General features: G+C 56.0%; 1 protein-coding gene across 3 annotated transcripts in view; it reads left to right on the plus strand.

The window, feature by feature from the left end:
* DCTN1 (dynactin subunit 1) overlaps positions 1-24,951 on the plus strand; it is a 79,360-nt gene that overhangs the window by 44,357 nt on the left and 10,052 nt on the right. For 2 of the 3 annotated variants that reach the window (XM_059817997.1, XM_059817999.1), the window contains 14 exons: positions 574-591; positions 5,300-5,320; positions 8,878-9,066; positions 12,536-12,733; positions 15,321-15,525; positions 16,648-16,726; positions 18,090-18,249; positions 20,025-20,129; positions 20,480-20,671; positions 21,415-21,531; positions 22,153-22,305; positions 22,890-23,050; positions 24,041-24,209; positions 24,751-24,819. In XM_059817997.1, coding sequence (XP_059673980.1) covers positions 574-591; positions 5,300-5,320; positions 8,878-9,066; positions 12,536-12,733; positions 15,321-15,525; positions 16,648-16,726; positions 18,090-18,249; positions 20,025-20,129; positions 20,480-20,671; positions 21,415-21,531; positions 22,153-22,305; positions 22,890-23,050; positions 24,041-24,209; positions 24,751-24,819 — 1,836 coding nt within the window. Of the gene's footprint in view, positions 1-561; positions 592-5,299; positions 5,321-8,877; positions 9,067-12,535; positions 12,734-15,320; positions 15,526-16,647; positions 16,727-18,089; positions 18,250-20,024; positions 20,130-20,479; positions 20,672-21,414; positions 21,532-22,152; positions 22,306-22,889; positions 23,051-24,040; positions 24,210-24,750; positions 24,820-24,951 lie in introns of those variants that run through there. The other variant, XM_059817998.1, reaches the window with a different exon arrangement.

Below are 24,951 nucleotides of genomic sequence, written 5' to 3' on the forward strand. Positions count from 1 at the left end.
GCACGGGGCGGGCTGGGCTGCGGGCAGGAGAGGTTTGTGGGGCACCGCGTGCATGCGTGGACGCCGAGCGGAGGGACGGGGCTGGCCGGACCCACCGGCGAGGCGGTCGAGCCGGGGTGTTGCTAAGCTACTGAGGACCCCTCGCCCGAGAGGAGCATCGCCCGCCGCCGGCTCGGTGCAGCATCCGTGGCGCGGGGAGGAGAAACCCACCGGCGGTGATGTAATGAGCCGCTGGGGCGGTGGTTGGAGACACCGGCGGAGAGAGGACGAGCGGCCGCGGCTCCGGCGGCTGACATGGGCCCCCGCGGCCCCGGCACACCGCAGCCCCGCTGAGCCGCCGCGTCTGTAGCAGCCGGCGCTTCGGGAGAGGCATTCGCTGGATTATCGGGGCGGATGGCGAGCGGATAGAGGGAAGCTGCAGCCATTTGCAAGCGCTGCCGGGCAGCCCCTGCTCCCGAGACAGAGCCGCCGAGAGCCGCATTGTTGTGACCGAGTGTGCTAACAGTCTCTCTCTGCCTCCCTCTTCCCTTTCTCTCTTTCTCTCCGTCTGTCTTTTCTGCAATGATGAGGCAGGCCCCAGCAACACGGAAGGTACAATCCGCCGCTGTATCCGCACCCTCATTGCTAACGCTGCTTCTGAACGTACCTTGTTTTGCTCTTTTTTTTTCCTTTTTTTTTGTTGTTACATTAACGCTGCTGAGCTTTAATCGTGAGTTTGACTCTGTTTCAGGTGCCTGTGGACAGAGAGGGTGGGGGGAGGTTGCTGAATGAGAAAGCAGCATCGTTTAATGGCTGGCTTTTCCTTTCAAGTTTCCGTTGAAGTCATTTCTCCATTTCACCTGCCTGTGCCTGTGTTGCATGCAGCATCTCCGCAGCTCGGCTGGGCTCCGCTGGCTTCCCGGCTGCTGGAGGTGCTGGTGCTCGGCTCGTGGAAGTTGCATGTTAGTAATAACATTTTTCCTGCCTTAGCGATGCGAGCCGTGCCGTTGGGTTCTGCCTGCTTTTAACGTTTCCAAAGGTTTATCGTGTCTGGATTCCCTGTCAAGCTGCTATTTCTGCAGGTTACAGCACAGGCTCTGGTTTGTGCTCTGGTAGTGTCCTATATGTTTATTTTTAGTATAGCCAGGATGTCGCTGTTCAGCTTAAAGAGAAACCCTGAGAATTTTTGCCTGATCTCAAGAAGTGAAAATAAAAATCACCAAAGGCACAAACGTGCAAGTTCACTGGCCGCGCTGTGTCAGCGAGAAGACTTTGCTGTTTTATTAACGTTACAGTAAATGCTCTTGATTTACACCTGTGCTTCCCCGAGCTCGCCAAACGCGGTGAAATACTGTGTTACGTGGTGATTGCTTTAAGAGCTCCTGTTTAATCGACTTCCAAATGAAAAGTTTGACAAATGCTGATTTTTTTTCCCTCTGCCTCCAGCAGAAGGGTGGCGCGGTGGGGCCAGCCCAGTGCTCGGCGCCCTGTCTGCGGGGAGCGTTACGAATCTGACAGCCGCTTGATTTAATCCCCCTTTTCCTGCTGCTGCTTCCCCTTGCACACGCCATCTCTGTACGGGATCACACCTGTGAGAGAGTGCATGTGCAAGGTGTTGCCAGTTATTTAAAATGCAAAATTTCTTGTAGCGCGTACCCAGCAATAACGGAGGTAACGGCACCCCGGGAAAAACACCCCGGGGAAGCTTGTCCGAGTGCTGTGGGGGGAGAGACAGCGTTAATGCCAACAGGTTTTGTCTGGAGAAGGCTTGGTTCCTCCCGGAGGCCGAGATGGTGAGCGGGACGGCGTCCTGCCCGCTGGGGTGGGCAGCGCTGACCTGTGGCATTCGCTCGGTTAAAGCCCGGGTGTCCACTCCAGCAGCTGCCAGCCCCGCTCGGGGGGTGCCCGCCGGCCCCCTCCACCCGCCGCTGGAAAACCTCGCGGAGACTACGTGGGAAATCTCTGCAGCGGCAACTGCAGTCGGAGAACTTCTGCTTTTCAGCATCGGGAGCCCTCAGACTTTGTCCAGCAGAAGCGTTCGGCGGTACAGTACCAGCCCTTCAGCGCCAGTCCTGCCTGGTCAAGGTGACGTTAATGCAAGCGCGCTCATCCGTGCTCATGGCAGTGCCGACGTTCAGTGCTCTCGCCTGGGTCTGGATGGAGACTCCCGCACTCGGAGCAGAACCGAGCTAGGAGGGACCTGCAGGACCTGTGATCTGCAGCCCCGCATTTGAGATGGGCGATGCCGGCTCCGCCGCAGGCAGTCGTTGGTAGCCAGGAGGAGTTTTGCCAGATTTCTTGGTGCTAGGAGCGAAGTTTGTATCTGAGTGTGTCTGTTCTGAGCCCCAGATGCTCTCTCCGCGCTCCTGAGTGCAGGACCTGCCAAGGGAGCAAAGGTTGTGTAATGTCATCAAGTATTTATGCAGCAACATCATGCAGCACAGTTCGGAACTGCCAAATGAAATATTAATAGCCACAGCTGAGCATCCCGGCATCCAGGAGGGCCCAAAGTTTTTGTATTAAGCTACTACGTAGTCTGGAGCCTGGCAGAAGTTCGAGTGTCTGCTCCCAGCTCCCGAGCAGGGCTCCTGGATGCTCCTGCAGCCGTGAAGAGCTTTGTCAGCGGAGTCCTGCTGCCTCCCTCCTGCACGCCATCTCCTCGCCAGCTGGATGCCGTATCCTAACGGCTAGAAGGGGGAGAAACCGGCATCCCAGCCCAGCCTTTCTGCCAGCCGCTTGCGAGTGCATCGCAGAGCACAGCGGGTGAATCGCTGACACGAGGCGTGCTGTGTGACGGCCGGGTGGGGAGGAGGATGGCCGGGGCGGCGGAGAGCCCCGTCCCGCTCTGGCCCTGCCAGAGAGCAGCAGAGCATTTCTCTGCCCCCCTCGCCAAGGAGCCGCTCACCCGGGGACCTCGGAGCTGACGCTTCTGCTTTTCATGGTCTTCGTGTGGCGTTACATGGACAGGGACCAAAACGGCCTTATGCGTTACGCCAGAGGAGGCACGAAACCAGGATTAATCTCTGACATTTAGCATGGCTAGCTTTTAGAGAAGGGTTACCAAGAGAATTCTCCCTTTTCTAAGGGTTTGGTGTTGTTCGAGTTGGGGAAGATGCTCGGCGTCTCCCCACCCCATAGCCTGGTAGGGAAGGGTCCAGTGGTCACTTGTTGAGTGTTTCCCCCGCCGTCGGCTGCCGCGGGCAGCACTAAGCTATAGAGACTTGGGTGCCGGTGTGAAACATCCCAGCCCGTGGCTGTTCATGTCTGCCACGCACCGGCGTGGTTTCGGTGCTGGCCGCGCGGAGCAGGCGGCAGGACGGCAGGGAGCACCGTGCCCCGGCGGTGGGGGCTCTCGTGAGTTCCCCCACTACGTGCTGCCTCGGGAGCCACGTGCTCTGCAAGGAGTGGAAGCGTCTCCCTGCGCGTGGCTTGCGAAGTCCCCGAGGGAGGGGGTTTTTCAGAGCGTTTTTCAGATTTTTAGTGCCACTCAACGTAATCTTTATTTAGTAGGACTTTTGAAAGATGCTGGAGGACTCCTGAAGAGCTTATACTACTGCTCCTAAATCAGCCCTGTATTTATCTGAGGGTTTTAAGCTTTTACTGTTGTCATTACGTTTTCCCTGGCAAATTTTGCCAAGCAGATGATGTTATGGAAGATGAGTATCTTCCCTCAGTGTTGAAATGGGCTTCCTGTTGAGTGCAGCCTTTTAGAAAAGGCTGGAAGCGAGCAAAATAGGATTTAGCCTAGGTAACACTTCAGATAATCGGCTATTTTGAACTGATAACCTGTCCAGTTATAATCTGTATTAAAAAAAAAAAAGCAGCAGCGTCTGTAAGATCTCTCATCTGGTTTCTCAAGGCCTTGGGTGGGAATAAGGCCATCGCTTCCGAAGGTCAGAGAGAAGCTGTGGTGGTGGATGCGATGCTGCGCTGGTCTGCGACGGGGGGGCCGAGCGTTTGCTGATGGGCTTTGTACGACCAAATGTCTCGCTCACGACTGCACCCTCAGGGAGTGTCATCTGGCAGCGTTTTTATTGATATTCTCTGTTCTTGGTTACTTTAAGCTGTGCATTAGGTAATAGAATAAAAAATGAAGCAGAATGTGAAAAGCTTTAAAACATGCTCCAGTGTTTTAGAGCTGCAGCTGGAGAGCAGATGCCCCTGCCAGCGGTTCCCTCTGCCCGGTGCGACAGCGCCCGGCGCCCGGGTGCTCCCTGCCCGCACCCAGAGCGCTGCCCGTCCGCCTTCCCTCGCTGCCGGCTGGCAGAAGAGCACTGCCGGCCTCACCGTTACCTGTGGTTATATCGGTTCCGGGTGGAGTATTTGTTAACAGGAAAAATACTCGTTAACTGATGCGTAAGTGCGAGATACGCAGCGTGGCCTCCCCACCCTTCGACGTGAGAGCACCGCGCTGGTGACGGTTGCGTTACTGCTATGCTGCATGTGCAGACGGTGGGTGTATGTGGGGAGGGGGTGGAGGGTCCTGCCTTGAAGTCGGTGGATGCATTTATTTCCAGAAATGAAAAGAAAATATGGAAGTGTTTGAGAATAAGCTCCATGGTGTCCCTGCGAGTTTTAAGACTAAAGAGAAACAGAGCCCGGGAGCTCCAGCATCTCTGTGGGCGGCTGGTTTGGTGATGCTCTGGTCCCTTCAAAAACCAAAGGGGTGAGGGGAGGGGAAAGAAAACTTTTAAAAATAAACCCCCCTCAACCTCAGACTCAGGTGGCCTCTCGGAAGGGTGTGTTGAGTTAAACCCACTCCTTGTCCGCAGAACCCGGTGAACCCTGGGCAGCTCTGCAGCAAGGCGGCCGCACGTTTCCAGGCTGACCCCGCGCAGCCCAGGTTTTGCCTTTGAAGCTAAAGATCTCCTAGAAGCAAATGGTGCATCTGCCCCCGGAGTGTCTGCTGGGCTCGGGGGTTGGCTCCAGGCGTGGGATTCGGGCAGTCGGCCTTCTCCCCGGCCCTGTGGTCCTGCACCTTGCGACGGGGGGAGAAGCGGGGCTGGAGCTCCATGAGCGATCTCTGGTCCAGGCAGGAGAACCTCACCGGGAGGCTGAGCTGCCGCCGGGCTCTGTTCCTCTGTCTCCGCAGGAGCTAGCAGAGCAGGGTTCCACCTGGAGCTGCCCTGGGAGCGGGGGTTAATGAGCTCGTACACCTGATGCCATGCACACTAATTGCCGTGATGTCTTTTGTTTCCTTTACCTTGTTCTCTGCTGCATCTGCTGCTGCGCTGCTGCTGCTGCGGTCTGTATCTCTGCTCCTGTCTGTCCCTGTATGAATGTCTCTCCTCCTCTGCCTTCCACTCCCGTTGCCCTCCAGACCACCGCCCGGCGCCCCAAGGTGAGCAGCTGCGGTCGGGGGGCACTGAGCACCCCCTCTGTTAAATACGAACTCGTGGAGCGCTAACCCCAGCGCGCGTTTTCTCTCGTCCTTCCGTCCCGTCGTGCAGAGCCCGGAGGAGCTCACAGGAGCGATGCGCTCCTCCGGAGCCTGTCTAAATCGCTGGGGACAGCCTACCTGGGCAAAATGTCCGTAGGAAAGCGTTGCGCTCTTGGACAGAGCTCATCTAACGGAGCGGAGCATAAAAGCGGTGTAGTAACGCCCGGGCTGGCTGGCCGGCAGAGCACGCTGATGGTGCCCCTGTTAATGTTAACTTGCTTCTCACCGACTGCCGTTTCCCGGCTTACGGGGGGTATTTTTCAGTGGGGTCTTGAGGGTGTCTGTTGGAGGAGAGAGGTGAGAGCCCAGAGGTGTCGGCCAGGACTGTGTTGATTCCAGCAGAGAATCGCTCACGTTTTGGGGTCTGCCCCTCACCTGCAGGACTTGCCTTGCAAAGGGGCACACGGTTAGAGGAGAGCAAACAAGGGAGATAAATCCTCAAAGAACCCTATAATAGCCAAGTTATGGTTTGTAACTGGTGAATTATTTTTTTTTCTCTTCTGTGAAGGGGTACGCTGCAGGGAGGGCTTTATTTTCACTGGCACATACAAGAAACTCAAACCAGGGCAGTGACGGATTCCTTCAGTCCCAAGGCAACTGGGATCCCGGCTGCCAGGCATCTAGCTTTCCCCTTCAAAAAATATCTTGTTAACTGTCATTTTGGCACTGTAGGGCCAGAGCCCAGGCTGAGGTGGGACCTCATGGGGAAGAAAAAAGCGTGACAGAAGTATATGAACACAACACGAGGAGGAGAGTCCGCCACTCCTTCTGTAGGTTAAAATTTCCTCTAAAATGTCTCCTCCCCAAACGCTTGGCACACGGCAGGGATTTTGCCGTGGGTCCATGTGATGCATTAGCGGTGAGGCAGAGAAGTGAGCTCAAGGTAAGCAGCTTTTGCGTGCTGGTGTGGATTTTAAGCCAGTTTCCAACCCCAGCTGGGGGCTTACCCTTTACCAGGGCAAGTCCTGGAGACCTGTCAGCAGATCACGTTTGAACGATGCTCTTGTTCTCTGCAGCCTGTGCTAGAGAGGGAGCAGTGAGTATATGTCCTACGCGACCTCCTCCTCCTCCTTTGGCCTCTTGTCCGTGCTGGGCAGGAATTAGATGGGGCTGAAGACACCCCTGCATGCGTGTTGAGATCAGAGCTGTTGCCAGACCAGCTGCTCTGGCACTCTGCAGCGCTGAGAGCCCCTCTCGAGCCATTGCATCCCATTTTGGCTGGGCTTACGGATGTGTCCACATCAGATAGAGTCAGCTGGCAGGCTGCTTTCTCTGGCAGCTTGGACCTGCCAGCGTTGCTGGGAATGGATTTTCGATAGGAACCATTAGTGAAGGTCATCCAGGAGCTGCGCAGAGGGCTCTAGGAGATGCCATGCTGCATTTTGGCCCTTTCTGGAAGAAAGTATGTCTCTTGGATCTTCCCTGACCCCCACTGCCAAGGCCAAGTCATGGGTCTCCAAAGGTTTCTAGCTCTTAAGGCGCAAAGATGAGTGGAACCCTACCAGGTGTGTCCCTGGCAGCGCTGCTCTGTCTGCACAGGTTGTTAATCCCCAAAGCAGCAGGAACAAGAACAATGTCCTTGTTTTGAGTAGTGTATTTCTTAGAGATAGCGCATGTGGCTTGGTGCCGTGGAAACTCTTCCCGGGCTGGGACTCGCACCGTCCCTGGGAGAGCCTGGGATCGCCCCTGGGCGGGAAAGGCTGAGCTGCCTGCCCGTCCGCGGGGCGTTTTGCCTATTACAGTCAAGTTAGCTCAGATTTGCCTAAAATAAGCTAGGAGTCAGCAGAAGATTCGACTAAAGCACGGCAAGTGAGCGCCTGGTTTCTGCGTCCCGCCGCCGCTTTAGCAGGCGGGTGCGGAGACGTGGACGCTGCGCCTGTCCCGGCAGTGCCCGTGCCTGTGCCCGGCCAGCCTGGGGTGAGCCATGCGCCTTGCGAAGCTGCAATGCACCAAAAAGCCAATCTTGAGGAGTAAAATAAAAAGTCAGGAAATTAACGTACACAGCGTTAGATGCCACAGAGGCGAGTGCTCCAGAAATACAGGTCCGTGAGGAGAACGGCAGAGGTCTCTGATGGAGCTGGGGCTTTCCTTCAGACATCGGCTTCCCTTGGTCCCGCCGCCTGGGGTACATGGCCAGCCTCGCTGCCTGACCCCCAGCCAGCAATTAACAGCCTCGCAAGCACTGATGAGGCAGTTCTCTGCTGCTCTGGCTCCTCCAAGCTCCACTGGTTTTCCCTGGACTCTGGTGAACTCTTGCTACTCTTTCCTTTTCTCCTTCTGTTCCCCTAAAATTCGGTGCTTCGTCCCCCCAGCCGGTGTAGCTGCGGACAGAGGGTGCAGACTCGGGTGCCTGCCGCAGCGTGTCCTCAACAAGCTGCCGGTGGCACTGGCACGCGTCCGTCGGCACAGCAGCACCTGACTCAGGCTCCTGCAAATGCTGAGCAGCAGATGTGTCCCGTCATGTTTCCAGATGTGCAGGATGGACAGGGGCGAAGCCTTCCCCGCTCCCATCTCGGTGCGCTTTGAGGTTTTGCCGTCTCACCCTCTGGAGCTGGGACACCAAAACCTCTGCAAACGCTACCGCGGTCCCTCATTGGTCCCTGCTCTGATCCCCTCCGACACGCTCACTTGATAGGCAGGGTCTGCCCTCGCGTCCCGGGACCTCGGGGTGTGAGCTGGCCTTGCCGTGAAGAGCAAGGAGATGAGCCTGTACCTGCGGCAGCAGCGTAGGTAGATGTGGTAGCGCGAGGGAATAAAGGCGGCGCGGTTCGTAGGGAGAGGCAATCTTCTATTGTCCCCGCTGCTGCAGGAGGGAGGAGAGGGACTCCTGTCTCAGGCCCGAAGCGGGGTTTGTGTGCTCAGAAAAAGATCCTGTTTGGTTTTTTAACTATGTCAGCGGTGTGAAAAAATTTTGTCTTTCCCTTCAACAACTGATTATCTGGGAATTTTGACTGAGCCAGACTCGTAAAATCGCAGCGTTAGTGCTGCCGGGGAGTCTCTGCAGTAGTGCCTGCCAGTCCTCGGCACACCGCAGGTCCGGGGGCAGCGAGGCTGTGGGTGCGCTCCATCCAGCCAGAGCTGTTTTGCTGCTGATGTCCCCGCTGTCACCGAGCTCTCTGCCGCAACGGAGGGCTGTGCCTGACTCAGCCCTCTCCCGAGGGAAGCTCCCCTCTTGAGGCTGGGCTGTGGTCAGTCCCAGCTCCCCTCTGTCCCTGTCCCAGCGGGTAGGCACCGACTGCGTGTGAGAGCATAAAGCACCTCCGAAATTTTACTCTGGGTTTCACCTGTGCTGGAAATGTGAGTCTGGGAGACGGTGGTTGGCCTGAGAAACACCCTGGTGAAAGGAAGAGACAGTGGCTGAAGCGGTGTCGAGTGCGGGGAGGCGGACCGGCATGAAAGCGTCGTCTCCCTTGAAACGTGCTCCTCTGACTTTCTCCCTTGACCGTGTTGTTTTGCAGCCCACCCGGACCCCCAATTCTGCAGCATCCAGCGGCACAGCTGGGCCCTCGGGCTCAGCCTCTGCCTCCGGCGGGGAGATGAGCAGCAGCGAGCCCAGCACGCCTGCTCAGACGCCGCTGGTGGCCCCGGTTATTCCAACTCCCTCCCTGACCTCGCCGGTGGCACCTCCGGTTCCCTCGCCCACAAAGGTGAGCTGTGGCCAAGGTAAGGTGTGGGCTCTGCCGGTGTTGGAGGGTGGTAGCTCCTAAGGGGAGGAGGAGAGAAAACCTGCCACCGTTACTGGGAGGAGGAGGAGGAGGGAGCGAGAGGTCCTCTGACGGGTCCCGGTGGTGGTCGCTGCGCAGGGCTTGTGCAACCGCCCGGAAGGGTCTGCTGGGTTTAGGCACCACGGTCTGCGGGAGGAGCAGAGCGGCCGGGGGACGGAGAGGAGTGTGCACGGCTTGGCGGGGAGTTGGCCAAGGGCAAATGCAGAGGCCGACACACCAAAGCTGGAGACACATTTCCAAAGAGAAGCATGCCGGAGCTTAACTCAGTTCCCGATGCATGTTCTCCCTTCCCGGGTCCCCGTGGGATACACGTGGCATCAGAGCAGTTTGGCAGGTGAACATGCTGGGGGTCAAGGCTCTGAGTCGGAGCTTGAATCTGCCGGTGAGAGGAGAGCTCGACCGCGTTAAATCCAGAGGAGGACCTGAGCACTGCCCCCTCCAGCCACTGGTGTTGGGTGAACTGGAGCGGAGGGACCAGCAGTGGATGCGCTTTGGGAACGCTCCTGCCTTCGGATACAAAAAACACTTGGAGAGATCCAAGATTTCCCAAACTTGGGTGTTTCCAATAATTATATCAGCATAGTTATTCCATTTTTGATCTTTGAAATAGTTTTTCATTACTTCCGTCCTGCTTTGTATTAATTAGTTAAAATTAGAGCTTGTGAAAGATCTGGGGCATGAGGGCAAAGAATTAATAGCGTGAGAGGACAAAGAGCTCACTCTGAGGTTGTGTGTTGAGGGAAAGGCTGGAAAAGCCACAGCCTGGTGGGAAGAAGGGATGTCCCCACTCCCCCGAGTAGGACTCTGGTAACGGGTTTAATTTAACGGGTGCAAAAACCATTTGCTTGATAGTATTGATGGCATCCCTATGTCCAGGGTTGAGAAAGCAGCAGAGGAGAAATCCGTGTGGTTTTCCTATGCTGTTTGACGTCACGTAGGATTTTTTCCAAAATCTCTTCCTTAATGTCACCCAGCTTTGGGATTTTAAGCTTGAGTCATGAGGCTGCTTTAACCCTGCGCTACTGCCAGAAGAGGAGGGGTTGCGTCCCCTTCTCCTGCCCTTGCTCGCAGCCATTTGCCCAGGTGCCGTTGCGCTGACATCAGCGTTTCTCTGGCCGCGGGAGCTGATCTGGCCAAAAAAGAACCAGGAAAACCGATCCTGTATCCCGGGGGATTACGTGGATGCTGCTGTGGGATCGAGTGGGCGCTGGTGAAGAGCACGGGGCCATCTCAGGGGGGGACTGTCTGGGCTATGCCACTTAAGGACTGAATCGCCCTGGCTTCGGGCAGCTGCCCTGCTCTTTGCAAGGGCTCTCGTGGCCGCTGCCCAGGCTGGAAGCGAGGGGAAGTGGGACTGTAAAGTCCAGGTCCCAGGGGGAGGCTGGGGTCTGTCGTACAGCACCGACGCTTACAGAATTTAAAAAAGATGGGACCTTGGGTGGCCCTGGGGTTTTCTTTAAACAGCATGGACACCGGGCTTTCCTCAAAGGCGTGCAGTGACAGGGAATGGGGCGACAGGCGCGAGTGGCAGCACAGAACGTTCTGGCTGGTGTTAGGGAAGAGTTCTCAGGGTGAGGGTGGTCAAACACGGGGATGGGTCTAGCGGGGCTGCAGGTCCTCGTCCTTGGAGACAGTCGGAGCCTGACCGGACGAGGCCCCTGATCTCAGCGCGGCTTTGAGCAGGGAGGTGGAGCAGAGACCTCCGCTCCCAACCTCAGTTATTCTCCCATTCTGTAAAACACCAGCGTGCTTTAGACCTATGATTTGTGTTCAAGACAGACCAGCGTAACTGAAGGTCTTCTCTGTCTCCAGAACAGCTCAGCAGCCTCTCAGTGTCTCCATGAAGGCCAGGTGACCGCTGCCCCGAGGCTCTGGTTTGACGAGCGTGCATGTGGAAATTGCCCCGTCACGTCTGTAACGGGGAGCCAAGGGTTTTGCCTGAACCTAACTCACTCGCCAGTAACAGCTCACGCGTGGCTGTGCAATACCTTTGTGACTTTGCGCTGCTTGAGTGGTGTTTCCCTTCCTGCGTGGACAGTTCTCCAGTTACGGCGTAGCCGTTTAGAAACGCGGTGCCAACCTTGCCTGTGTTTTAAGGCGAGTCAGGTGTGCCTTTCCCCCTGGAGAGTAGGAAGCTTGTGCCAGAGAACCGTGATAGCCGGGGGGGATGTGACCCCTCAGGGGGCTGCATCTTGTTGGAAATCTCAAGCCCGTGTCCCTTTTCCATGCCCCAGCTTTCATTTCGGCCACCGTTGGCTTTGATCTCAATGCTGCAGGACGCAGCTGCAGTGCTGTGTCGCTGTGCAGCCTTCCCTAGAGCATTGCGTGCCGGTGTTAGTATCCTCCTCAAGCTGTATTTTTTACTACAGGTAAAGCTGGTTTCACGATGAAGCCCAACTAACGCAGCCCAGATGCACTTAGAGCAGAAGGGGCTGAATTCAGAGGTCAGCCAGCGGTGCTGCGGGAACGGCCCGAGGCACCCGCCTCTGTGCGGGTAACGAGCTAGAAAAGCCTCGGAGAAGGTCTTGGGCCGCCTGTGCGAGCTGATCTGGGGCGCACAGCAGAGACCGTGTTAGGATTCGGTCTGCCGAGGAAGCAGGATTCCCAGGTTTTAGGCTTGTACCCGGCTCGCCCTCGTAGAGCTGCCCCGGCTCTGACACACGGTGGGTTACACCGCACACCGGCCCCCCCGGGAGGGAGCGTGGGGGAGATCCCCCCCTCTATAAAGCTCTGCTGTGCTCTGTAGGGTGAGTGCCAGGGGAGGACGAAAGAGGAGCAGCTCGCCCGGAGCGCGGTGAACCTGTGGCATGAATGAGGCGCACCCTGCGCGTGTGTGTGTGTCAGCATGTTTCCGAATTACACGCTCGTACTAAAACCACTGGCCGCTGGAAGTCTGCGCCATCGTGCACGTTGGTTTGATAGAACCTTTCCATAAGATCTGGTTCTGTTTATGAAAACGTGTTTCTTGCATGCCATCGCTCTACTCTGAGGAGGAGCAGGAGAAGAGTCACTGGAGGGTGAACTTGGACGTGTTAGTGGTGGTGGGGTTTTCTGATTTGTTTTTAAGGGATTTAGGCATCCATAGATCCCAGTGAAGTCCAAAGCAAAGTGCTCAGGACCTTTTGCCAGCCAAAAGGCTTTTGTCACTGTGTCAAGGAACTTTCATCACACATTGTGTGTGTTGTAAAGATCAACAGGTTAAAATGAGAGACGGGCTCTGTAGTTGCACGTGTAGAGTGATGCGTTCTTCTAAAACCGCCCCAGTAACAGTGCCAAAATACAGGCTAGCTGCTGGGTCAGGTTCTGTGTGGGTTAAATTAACGTATCTGGAGCTCTCTCCAAAGGGTGTTTGTTGCGGCTCCTTTTGGTAATTCTTGGTTTGATGTTGTAGGAGGAGGAAAATCTGCGTTCTCAAGTCAGGGACCTGGAGGAGAAATTGGAGACTCTGAAGATAAAGCGAAATGAAGACAAAGCAAAGCTTAAAGAGCTGGAGAAGTACAAGATCCAGCTGGAGCAGGTGCAGGAATGGAAGAGCAAAATGCAAGAACAACAGGCTGATCTCCAGAAACGTTTAAAGGAGGCCAAGAAGGTGAGCATCCCTGGGGAGCTGGGCAGCTCCGGTCCTGGGGCTTGCGCAGGGAGATGCGATTCCAGTGCTAATTCAATGGCTGAAAACGTGTGTGCGTGCGCATTTTATGAAATACCGGCTAGCGTTAAACTGTGTGCTCTCCTGACTCCAGCCTTCTGAATACATGCCAGGTCCTAAAATGGCCTCTGACCTCACATATCGCTGTTCTCTCCAACGTAAATACTGATTTAGGTATTGAGCTGCCAGTGCAAATCCCAGACGCAGTCAGAGTACGCCACATGTTTAATGCAGCATGTGCGCGTGGGTCTGGTCCGTCATGCAGTAGCACATGCAGCTTGTCCTGGAGCTGAAGCCGCAGCTTTGTTCTCTAGCCGCGCTAGGTGCCAGAGCAGGCAGAGCCTTTGGACGGACCTTGCACAGTCCTGTCAAGAGACCAGAGATTTTGTGCGTCCCAGGATTTGCTTTTCGCTGCCTGCTGCCCCATCCGTCAGACAGCCTGGCCTTTGGGGCAGGCACGTCCGAGCTGTCCACGGGTCGATTCCTCTATCGGCGCAAGTTTCAGTCTTGTGCAGGGTGAGATAAGCTGACGTTAGAGGTGGTTTCCTTTAAAAGTTGGGGATGAAGAGCGCGATAGCTGAGGAGCGACTCGCACATCTCAACTGGCAGGATGGGTGTCCGAGTGTGGCAGCAGCCGCGCTTCTCCAGCTTGATCCGCTGTTGCAGGCCTGCCAGCGCTGTGGGAGGGGCACCATTCGAATTCCAAACCTGCTGATAAACTGCCAGTCCCACCTTCAAAAGCTTAAGTAAAGCTCCTGGAGATCTTGCAGCTGACTTCAAAAATCAGCGGGCTCCAGCAGCTTTAGGAGCATTGCCGTGTATTGAGGTTTCCGATCCAGCTGGGAGAGCCAGTGCCGTAGGAAGAGGCTCACTGGTGGTGCTGCGGGATCTGTGCATCTCTCCCGATGCTGACTGTGCAGCCTAAGCTTCCCCACTGTCCCAGTGCCTGGATGTCTTGAATGATTTTTAAAACTGCCACACCTGCGTGGTGGAAGCTTTTTTTTTTCGCCCTGCGCTTGTCTTTGGCTCTCCAGTGTTGGTGAAGCAGCAGCTCGTCCTTCCTCTTGCTTCTGCGTTACGTTAGAGCAACGTACTCGGGAAGTGAGCAGTGTGTTCTTGTACGGTACTCACGGCTTAAAGCAGTTACATCCCAACGTGGTTTCGTTTTAAAGACAGCATTGATATAAGCTTTTGCTTTATCATGCTGAGTGGATAATCAGCATTGAGTCTATTCCGAATTGGGCTGAAGCAAGCTGGAACATCTTGGGAGCTGTTCTTCAACAGGGATTAGATGATCCGGTCCTCTGGAGCCTCGTCTGAGTTAGGCACGTCATGACAGGTATCTGGAAGGGCTGAGGGGTCTTACCGATGTGTATAAATACCTGGCGGGGGAAGTAAAGAAGATGGAGCCAGACTCTTCTCCACAGTGCCCACTGAAAGTGCAAGAAGAAAGGGGCACAAGCTGAAATACAGGAAATTCGGTTTAAACATATGAAAAAACCTTTTCCCTGTGAAGGAGGTCAAACCCTGGAGCAGGTTGCTCGCAGGTGTTCGGAGTCTCTATCCCTGGGGATGTGTGAGGCACGACTGGACCGGAGGGGGTTCTGGGCAGCCGGCTCAGCCGCCCCTGCTTGGGCAGGGCTCGGAGCAGACGATCTGCGGCGGTCCTGGCCCACCTCAGCCCCTGCGAGTGCTGGGCGCCCGGGTCCTCCCTGCTCCGCTGACGGGGATGTAAGTGGGTGCTCCCTTCCCCATACGCCAGTGTCTTTCCCGGCCTGCTCTGGAGTCGGTTCCTCTCTCTGGTGGCTTCCTGGGGGGGTCCTGATCCTGACTGTCTGATGTAGACTTTAATTTGTTAAAATTTAGCTAAACTAATACATTTTGAGCTCCTGCCCTGCAGGGCTGGTTGGTATGAGTCACTATCAGCGAAAGCCCCAGGGCTTTGGAGCTAATGAATGTTTAGTGTCGCTCGTTATCGAGAACATTTCTCCTGTGGCCGCTCCGCTCATGCTGAGCCTTGCCTTTGGGTGTCATTTGAAATGTCTGCCGCAGGTTGCTGCTTTCCCTTTTCCCTTCTCCCCGGGGACAGGTGACCTGCTCTTCCCGGGTCCTGGGAAGACGGCAGGACTCCAGCCGTGCTGGCAAAGGGGCTTTTGCTTCTCTCTGCCCCGGTGTGCCAGGGCGGATTCTTGGTTTGTTTCTGCTTGTCTGCTCCAGTACAAGCCTACGTATTTTCTGTCTTCACATCTGTCTCTCCTCGCCTGCGGATTGTTTTTCTGCTGGGCTCTTGTGTGGATGGGAGAAGGGGCGAAGCAGGGGAGAGACCTCGGGAGAGGGGAGATGGGGACCCTGGAGCACTGGCAGTGGGCTTCCCCTCCGCCCGGATAAGCTGCGGTTAATTGGACTTGATCCTCCTTTGAGAGAGCCACAAGAGACATAATTGTCCGAGGCTCGTTGTTTGTGAGAGGGGTCTCTCCGTCGTTGGTCTTGGGCTCCCAGGGTCTTCTCACTCGCGTGTGCTTGACTGCAGGAAGCCAAGGATGCCTTGGAAGCCAAGGAGCGCTACATGGAGGAGATGGCAGACACGGCCGATGCGATTGAAATGGCAACCCTGGACAAGGAGATGGCAGAAGAGCGAGCAGAGTCGCTGCAGCAGGAGGTGGACTCCCTGAAAGAGAAGGTGGAATATCTCACGATGGACCTGGAGATCCTGAAGCACGAAATTGAAGAGAAAGGTGGGAAGGGGTCAGCTTTCGGGTGGTATCGGCCTGAGTCCCACTGCGCAGGGGGACTCCTCACTGGGGAGGAGAACGCTTGACCGCTTCGGAGCAGTGGTGGGGCTGCCGGTTGCGGTGGGGCTGAGGCTTTGCCTCTGCCATCTCCCCCGGCAGCCGCTGGAGCTTTCTGCTGGGGACGCGGCAGCCCTGCTCGGCGGGCGCAGGTACGACCGTCACGCGTGGGCAGGTCAGCAGCAGGCAGCAGCTCAGCTTCACCTTCGCTTGGGTCCCGGCCTCGCTGGGAAGGCAGAGATGGAGCTGCTGCGCTTCTGAGTCTGGGGACAAGTGTTCCTGTCCTGGGGATGGTGGATCCCACCCCAAAAGGTGTTTAACTGGGACAGGCTTTATGTGGGAGGTAATACAACTGCTTTTGTTGCTTACTGATCCGACCTCCCAGCTTCACACTGAGCACAGCTTCAAAACCGGCACGTTACCCTTGTTTTGGTTCCCCTGGGGCCTTTTAGCTCTTGCTAGTCAAGGTGAGCTTTAAAAATTACACACAGCAGGAAAGGAGCCAGCCATTAAACACTTGTAGTATTGGAATTCACCGGAAAAAAAATGAAACCTGTAGAAGTAGATGATCTCGCGGCAGGCTGAGGAATGTGACAGAAAGGTAGACGTGTCGAGGGACTGAGAAAAATGCGGGGAGGACAGGAGCAGTCTGCAGGGAGATGTGGAAATTACTGAGATGAGCAAAGTCTTCGATTTGAGTTTGCTTTCACTGAATTGTGAGGGCTGGGAGGGTTGAGAGCTGAGGGCTCTCACGGTATCCAGCAACGTGTCGCTCTGCCATAGCCCAGCGGCTGCTCAGGTACAGTCTGTGGGTTGGTACGGTGGTTCTTCATCTGCACTAACTGGCTTTGGTGGCATCGGGGGAATCTCTCAGCCTACGAGCGCCAGTGTTAAGCACCAGGCTTCAGTTTTGCTCAGCTGCAGGAGAAGGACTGGTGCGTTTCCCCTTGGTATGACTGAGCTGTCCTCTTACTGGTGTTTGTAATGTCACTTAGTGTTAGGGGAACTGGATCGTTTTAGCAGCTGCTATTTCTGCACAGACAGAATAATGCTTTCTTTCTACCGCAGGCTCGGATGGAGCGGCATCCAGCTACCAAGTCAAACAGTTGGAAGAGCAAAACGCAAGACTCAAGGAAGCTCTTGTAAGGTAGGAGGCCACCTGTGCTCCCCAAAGGCTGGGATGCTGCTGATGAAGTTCCTTCCTATGAGAGCCCATGCTGTCTTGGTCTAATAAGAGTTTGTGTCAGAGCACTGATCCAAATACTTCTCCAGAGCAGCCGACGTAACACGCGCTAGCTGGGCTTGAGTTGCTTCTGAGCTCTGGTGTTCCTTTAAGCATGCAACAGAGAAGGGAGTGTGTCTTGTCACTGGAGACCCACGTATATTGGGAGAAAATGAGCCGCTTCAGAAAGCTGCTCTATTTCATGCCTCTGTGTATGCAGCGCTCTGCTTCTCCAGCACAGCTGCAGGTTTATTCAAGCAGCCTGTACAGGGCCGTTCTCCAGACACCTCCTGCGCAGGTCCTGCTCGAGGTTTCTTGAGCCCGCTCAGCACTGGGACCGGGTTGTTGCCTTTCCCTGGGCAAGCCCATCTGCCAGGGCTTGGGGCTTTGGGGCTCTTCTTTCTAGAAGCCACATGTGCTTTAGCCTAGAGGTTCAGGGGGGGTCCCTGCGGTAACCACACCACTGCTCGCTGCCCCACCTCACTCCTCCTGTGTGACTGTGGTTCAGTGTGCGCAGGGAGCTGTGTCGCCTTCGGTGCTTAAAGACAGTCATGATCTGTAGGCCAGGAACAGATAGAGGAGGTGGAAGCATCCCCTCCTGATAGGGAACGCAAGAAACTGCCTTGCAAGGACTTCCAAACTGGTGTGTGTTTGGGTGGGAGGTCTAAAGAAAGTCCAAGTGAGAGGAGCTCCCAGCACTTGCACTCCCTGGGCAGAGCCACTTCGGGGCTGTTAGCAGAGCTGTCACACAGGGGCCTCAGCGTACACATAAGCAAAGCTCTGTTCTCCGCACATGACGAAATGCCTTTCCTTGTCTGTGCTTTGTCTTTCTTCTGCTGCTGACCTTCTCTCTCGCACTGTGAAAGGCTGTGAATGTGACTTATTTTTCTTTGCTCACTGGGTTCTTCCTTTCTGTGCTTTAGCCTGTCCCATTTACAGCTATTCTTTCCGGCCTGTCTCTGTTGTCTATTTTTCTACATTCTCCTCTTCTGTTCTCTCCATCCCCTACTGCGCCCATGCTTTCAAAGGAAGGTGCAGTCTCGGGCACCGTTTCACCCCATCTCTCACTGTTAATGAGCTGTTTGCTGAGGACGCTGCTGTGTCCCCTGCCAGAGGCTCCAAAGGAGCTCTGCTCGTGCTGCTGACGGGCAGCCAGCACCAGTGTGGGCAGGGGGTCTTGGTGGGCACCAGCAGAGCCAAGAGCAGTGTCTGGGAAGGGAACAGCTTCTCATGCTCTGGTACCCGGGTCTCTGCTGGGCTTGTGATGAGTCTGGTTGCTCTCTCAAAGGATGCGGGACTTGTCTGCGTCAGAGAAGCAGGAACATGTGAAGCTTCAGAAGCAAATGGAGAAGAAAAACACGGAGCTGGAGTCCCTGCGTCAGCAGAGGGAGAAGCTTCAGGAGGAGGTGAAGCAGGCGGAGAAAACGGTTGATGAGCTAAAGGAGCAGGTGAGTCCCCTGCGGGAAGGATAGGTGGGGTGGGGAGGCTGGGGGCCGTTTGGGGCATTGAGCAACTGCTGTCAGGCAAGCTTGGGCCACCTCCTGGCACTGAGCACTTTCTGTCAGTCGCTCCTGGAGAGCCGCACCCGGTGACACATCTGCCAGGACTAGTATCTCTGGGTCCATGGAATCATAGAATCGTTTAGGTTGGAGAAGACCGTTAAGATCATCAAGTCCAACCGTTAACCTAACACTGCTAAGCCCACCACTAAACGATGTCCCGCAGTGCCACGTCTACACGTTCATTGACCACCTCTAGTGATGGTGACTCCACCACCTCCCTGGGCAGCCTCTTCCACTGCTTCACTACTCTCTCAGTGAAGAAATTTTTCCTAATCACAGAATCACTAAGGTTGGAAAAGACCTGTCAGACCATCAAGTCCAACCATCACCCCAACCCCACCATGCCCACTAAACCATGTCCCACAGTGCCATGTCCACACATTCCTTGAACACCTCCAGGGATGGTGACTCCACCACCTCCCTGGGCAGCCTCTTCCAGTGCTTCACCACTCTCTCATGAAAGAAATTTTTCCTAATATCCAGTCTAAACTTCCCCTGGCACAGCTTGAGGCCATTTCCTCTTGTCCTATCACTTGTCCCTTGGGAGAAGAGACCAACACCCACCTCCCCACAACCCCCTTTCAGGCAGTTGTAGAGAGCGATGAGGTCTCCCCTCAGCCTCCTCTTCTCCAGACTGAACACCCCCAGCTCCCTCAGCCGCTCCTCATCAGACTTGTGCTCCAGACCCCTCACCAGCTCCGTCGCCCTTCTCTGGACACGCTCCAGCACCTCAATGTCCTTCTGGTAGTGTGGGGCCCAAAACCGAGCGCAGTAAGGTTAGTCAAACAGGACCTGCCTTTCATGTGCAAAAGCAAACCCTCTTCCAGCAGTGGAACTGTGCTGGCCTCCGCTTGGCCATAGGGTGGCTCTTGAACATAGGACACGGATGGTACGTCGTGCTTTCCAGGGCTGATTTGTGTTTGCTGCCTGCTCAGCGCTGATCCGTCACATCTTCCTGCCTGGGTGATCTTTGTGAGGCTTGGTCCTGGCCAGGCTGAGATGTCAGTGCAGGTGTGGGGCAGCCCTTAGGAAGCCCCCAGGAAGGGTCTGCATTCACTGCAGAGCAGCCTGTGCAATTCCTCTGAAGTGCTGTTCTGGAGGGAAGTTGGCCTCGCGCTCTCTGAGCAGTAGCCTGAGTTATGTAGAAGGTGGGCTGTGAGCAGAGGTGATGCTTCTTAATGCAAAGAGACCGAAATGCCCATTTCTCCATTAATACTGTAAGTATAACCACTCGCCTGGGTCCTCGGGGGGGACAGAGAGCTTGGAAAGCACTGTCACAAGTCTGCAAAGACTCAGCCTGCAGGTCAGCATCATTTACACTGACCTGAAGCTGTTCAACCTTGTTACCCTGATGCTGCAGCTAAAGAGCCAGTAACATCTCTAGGACCCAAAGCCAAGCCTCTCTTTTCATGTGCCCTTCCTGGGGCTGCTAGCTGTTCTGTTTTGAGTTGTTTGCTCTCCTGAGGGATGCTGTTCTCTGCTATCAGGAGGGAACTTACGCGCTGTCTGGCAAACCCTCATCTCAGGATGGAGAGAGGGATGCATCAGCCACGTCCCACAGCTTGCCAGAGTGATCCCATGGTGGCATAAAGGACTTTTTGAGCTGCTCGCTGCAGCGTGTTGAGCCCCAGGTGGGAGTGTGATGTGGTGTGTGCTTGCAGGTGGATGCTGCTTTGGGTGCTGAAGAGATGGTGGAGACTCTGACGGAGAGAAACTTAGACCTGGAGGAGAAGGTCCGGGAGCTGCGTGAGACTGTTGGGGACCTGGTAAGATGGACTCCTCTGGAGTAAGGGCTGGTACTGGAGGGCTTGCGCCGCTTCCTTCGTGCCTGGCGTGCAGCTGGGCTGATGCGCAGGCTGGTCCAGCCGACTGCCTGGCAGCGAGGCTGCCCGAGGCGCTGTGAACTGCTGGGCAGCGGTGCCAGAGGAGACTGGGGAACCTCTCTACAGGCATTGCACTCCGTGCCGCTTCCGAGCGGTGCACCCTTCTGCTCTGCAGAATGCGCCCCTTACACCCCGGGGTGCCCCTCTGCTCTGCTCCGCTCCGAAAATGCCCAACTGCCCTCGCTTGCTAGGCTGTGGTGTAACCGCGTCCCATGCTGCCTCCTCCTTGCCAGGAAGCCATGAACGAGATGAATGACGAGCTGCAGGAAAACGCCCGGGAGACAGAGCTGGAGTTACGGGAGCAGCTGGATATGGCGACGGCGCGGGTCCGCGAGGCAGAGAAGCGTGTGGAGGCTGCACAGGAGACCGTGGCCGACTACCAGCAGACCATCAAAAAATACAGAGAGCTGACCGCACACCTTCAGGTGCGTCCCTTCGGTGCCCACCGCACGGCAGCGGGGCAGTTCCCGGTGGAACCGTCCTCCTCTGGGAGCCCACCTCGGTGATGAGGAGACCGACCATGTGTAGGCAAGAGCGTTCCCAGAAGAGGTGGGCCCTGGAGGCACGCTGCCTCCTGCTCTGGTGGGAGATGGGCAGAACGCAGACGGCTGATGCCTGGAGAGCCGGTTCCTAACTGAGCTTTCCTGGGGGCCTCCAGCAGTGCCAGGCTGCACGTGCTTCTCGTGACCTCCGACAGCCCTGCCTGTCCTTCTGCCTGTGTCCAGATGGGGTTTGCTGGCAGAGCCCCTGCTGAAGTCAGCGCTGTAAAGACTTCTGAACACGTGGCTGTTTCAGCCTTTTACTGCGCTGTGCTGCTTGTGCTCCAGGCTTGGGAACTGAGTCCCAGACGAGACAGAATAGCGTGGGGGTGTTCCAGCACTGTGCTCGGCTCTCCTGGGCTTTGCTGGCAGCGAAAGGAGATGGGTAATGAGTCTGGGTGGACTCCTTGGCTTTAATACAGGGTGTTGTCAGCCAAGGGTTTGGAAAGCACTTGCATTCCTCTTCCTTACTTTCATCCGTCATCCTGCGTCTTGCACAATGAGCCCCCGGTGCTGCCCCCCACCCTCCCGAGGAAGGGGGCATGGGGAGGTTAGGCGTGGTGTGGGATTGCAGATCTCCTCTGTGCTGGTTTTCTGGATCTCTCATCGCAGCTTCTTTCTCTGCTCAGGATGTGAACCGAGAACTCATGAGTCAGCAAGAAGCATCTGCAGAGAAACAGCAGCAGCCTCCTCCCGAGATGTTTGACTTCAAGATTAAATTTGCAGAGACGAAAGCCCATGCCAAGGTAGGGCCAGCAAGAGAGCTGCGCACCGGGCGTGCGAACTGAACAGGGTGCATTCGTTCCCGTGTGCGAGGCTCCCAAAGCAGTGGCACCGAGGCACGGCACCAGCGTGTGGGTGCGAGGCTCGGGGCGGGTATTCCCCGCGCGGTGGGGCTGACCCTGGGGCCCGGCTCTCGGAGTTGTCCTGCGGTGCTCGTGCCAGCCGTGGAAACAGGCTGAGGCGATGGTCAGGATGTTTCTCTCCCCGAAGAGGAACATCAAACTTCAAATACTGCTGTGCAAAAGGGGATGTTTTCTTGTGAGAGAGCGTGCTCAGAGCTGACAATGTAAGCATTGTTTTTATCACACTGAATGCTGGCTGGAAAGAAAGAACGCTTGTGAGCACAGATACATGGTGTACCCTGTACCCGGGCTTAGACCAGAGCTCCGGACCAGTCCCTGCGCACCTCCGCAGAGCACCAGTTGGTAATAATGAGAAACGTTCCCTGTGACAGCCAGGGAGCGAGGCGTTAGCTGTGTCCCAGGAGGAAGGGGGTTCCGACTCTTTAAAATATGGAACGGGCTGGGATGCACTGGGCTGGGGAGGAGACCCAGCGGGCTGCCTTGACCGCGTGTCTCCTGCAGGCTATCGAGATGGAGCTGCGCCAGATGGAGGTGCAGCAGGCCAACCGGCACGTCTCCCTCCTCACCTCCTTCATGCCCGACAGCTTCCTGCGCCACGGAGGGGACCACGACTGCATCCTGGTGCTGCTGCTCATCCCTCGGCTCATCTGCAAGGTGGGATGGGTGCCTCGGCTCCCGCCTGCCTGGGGCAGTTAGGCCTTGTCAAGAGCTTGTGTTAATTCTTCTTTTGAAGCTTTGAGCTGGGGCTGTCTCCTGAGCTGGGCTGTCGCGGCTCGGAGTGTCGTCCTCAAACCCACTGTGCCATTTGGGCCAACCACGAGTTGGTGGCTGTGCCGCGGCTCTGTGGGAAATACCTCTTTTCTTTCTGTCCCAGCTGAATTTGGGATTTTGCATGCTTACTTGTTTGAGAACTTTCAAAATTTGTCTGGGAGGAGGAGGAAGCAGGAGTCCCTGCCCGCAGAGGGTGGTGGGTCAGCGGTTGGAGCACTCAGCTGTGGTACTGGTGGGTCAAGCCTGCCAGTTCGGGCAGGGCAGGCGTGTGAGCCTCCGTGTCTTGCGGCGCTGACCGAGGGGTTGGCACTCTGCTCTCCCACTTATTCCCCTTCTGGTCTGCAGAAATCTTTCCCAGGAAAGCTTGCTTTTTGGGGATGGAGGGGTGTTTGGCTGGTTCATGGCTAAGTGGGACAGGTCGGAGCAAGCGTAGGAAGGCTCTGAAGGTTTGCCCTCTTCCCCAACAGGCTGAGCTGATCAGCAAACAGGCTCAGGAGAAGTTTGAGCTGAATGAAAACTGCGCAGAGCGCACCGGCCTCAGGGGCGCTGCCGGAGAGCAGCTGAGCTTCGCTGCCGGGCTGGTGTATTCCCTGAGCCTCCTGCAGGCTACGCTGCACAAATACGAACAGTGAGTACCCGGCCCTTCTCCTCACCCTTCATTCCCACCTGCTTCACCGTGGAGGAGCTCTGCAGCCTCGCAGCAGGGCCTGGTCTCTCTGGAATTACTGATAGTTCGGCAGCTAGGCTAGAAAAATGCGGAGGGATCCCATTTATTGCTTTGTGATGGGGGTATTCACTTCTCTTGCAACTCTCTCTTTGTTTTCCTCCCAAGAATTGACATGTGAAGGGATCCAGTTCTCTAGCATATGTTGCTCATTCTTCAGCTGTGACCGTGTCTTGAGGCCAGAAGTAGCCTTGCTGCATTGATTGTCCATCTGTCCTGCCAGGAGATGCATCCCAGCCTCTTGCAGAGCTTGATTGCATCTGGGCTTGACTCTGGGCTTCAGTCCCCAAGAGCAGGCTCTCCCCTGCAGCCCAGTGCCCTCTTCCACGAGTGCCCAGGGCTTAGTCCCGTGCGGAAGCTTTCACCAAGTGTCACCCTGAACGCTTGGTTAGTGTGAGCCCATCGCTGGGCAGTGCCCTGATAGCACTGAGGAGATAGAGCTTTCCTCTGAGACTGGGGAGTGCCTTCAGACACCAAAACGGCTGCGGAGGGTACTTGCCTTGAGGCTTGCTCGGCTTTGCTCCCAGGGAGGAGGCTCGGTTTGAACCAGAGCACTGAGAGATCCCTTTGCTCCTGCACCGGCATGCTGATGAACTCGTAGAGTCTCCTCCTGCCTCCAGCACTGGCTTCTGGCTTAGAGCCTTGAGTGTTTTTCTGTTCTGGGCCTCCCTTTCCTATAGCTCCCAGGCAGCCTGTCTCATGCCCTGTTTTTCTACAGATGTTTTGATCTTCATTAACCACTCTCTAGCTTCGGTGCTCCTGGGGCTCCAGCTGGTGGTCCCGGGGGTTTCCAGTGGTCCGAGACTGGCACCCAGAGGCAAAGCCCTGTATTGATGCTGTCTGGAACATGTGCCTGTCCCAGCCAAGCCGACTGTGCCTGCATTCCCTTACCAGGGCCCTGAACAAATGCAGTGTGGAGGTCTATAAGAAGGTGGGGATGCTGTACCCCGAGATGAGCGTCCACGAGCGCTCGCTGGACTTCCTGATCGAGCTGCTGCACAAGGACCAGCTGGACGAGACTGTCAATGTGGAACCACTGACCAAAGCCATCAAGTACTACCAGGTGGGTCTGCGGAGCCGAGAGCGACGGGGTCTTGGCCACGCTCGGGGCGTTTCTGACCTGCAGCGTGCATAACTGGCGCAACCTCACCAGTGCGTGCCACGGCTGGAAATCGTGCCCTTGGATACATCGTTCACGTGGCGCATTGACAAGCTGTGAATAAGCTCGTTGGTAGCACTTCCCTTTGGATGTTTTCCACCTCTGGAACACGCAGGACTTCAGCCTGTGACTGTGTTGCTTGGGGGCTGTGTTCTCTGACCCTGGGAGGACACAGGCAGAAAGGATGTGGTTCTCCTGTCGCAGGTTTCGGTACCTCAGTGCTGCGGGCCAGGGTTGCTGACCCTGTGAATTAAGGGCCACCAGCTCTTTCGGAGGGGCTCTGGTGGGGGTCACTGCAAGAATTTTCACTTCCAACTAAAAATTACGCCAACCCCTCAATGTCTGGGGTTTTTTTTGTTATGTATTTCCTCATTTGGTTTGTTTGCTTGCTTGTGTGGAAGCATTTGAGGGGTGCTGATCTCTGCTGATCTCTCTCTCCGCCTAGCACCTGTACAGCATCCACCTGGCTGACCAGGCTGAAGACTGCACGATGCAGCTGGCTGACCACATCAAGGTCTGATTCTGTCCTTGTTGCCTGTTCTCTGCCTTTGCCCTTTCCTGCTCCCCCTTGAGATCATTTTGTGAGTTGAAGTGCCTCTTCTCCCCCCCTCCCCACTGCGGTCCCTTTTCCCCAGCACCTGCTGCC

The sequence above is a fragment of the Gavia stellata genome, chromosome 5 (genome assembly GCF_030936135.1).
Source record: "Gavia stellata isolate bGavSte3 chromosome 5, bGavSte3.hap2, whole genome shotgun sequence".
Taxonomy (NCBI): domain Eukaryota; kingdom Metazoa; phylum Chordata; class Aves; order Gaviiformes; family Gaviidae; genus Gavia; species Gavia stellata.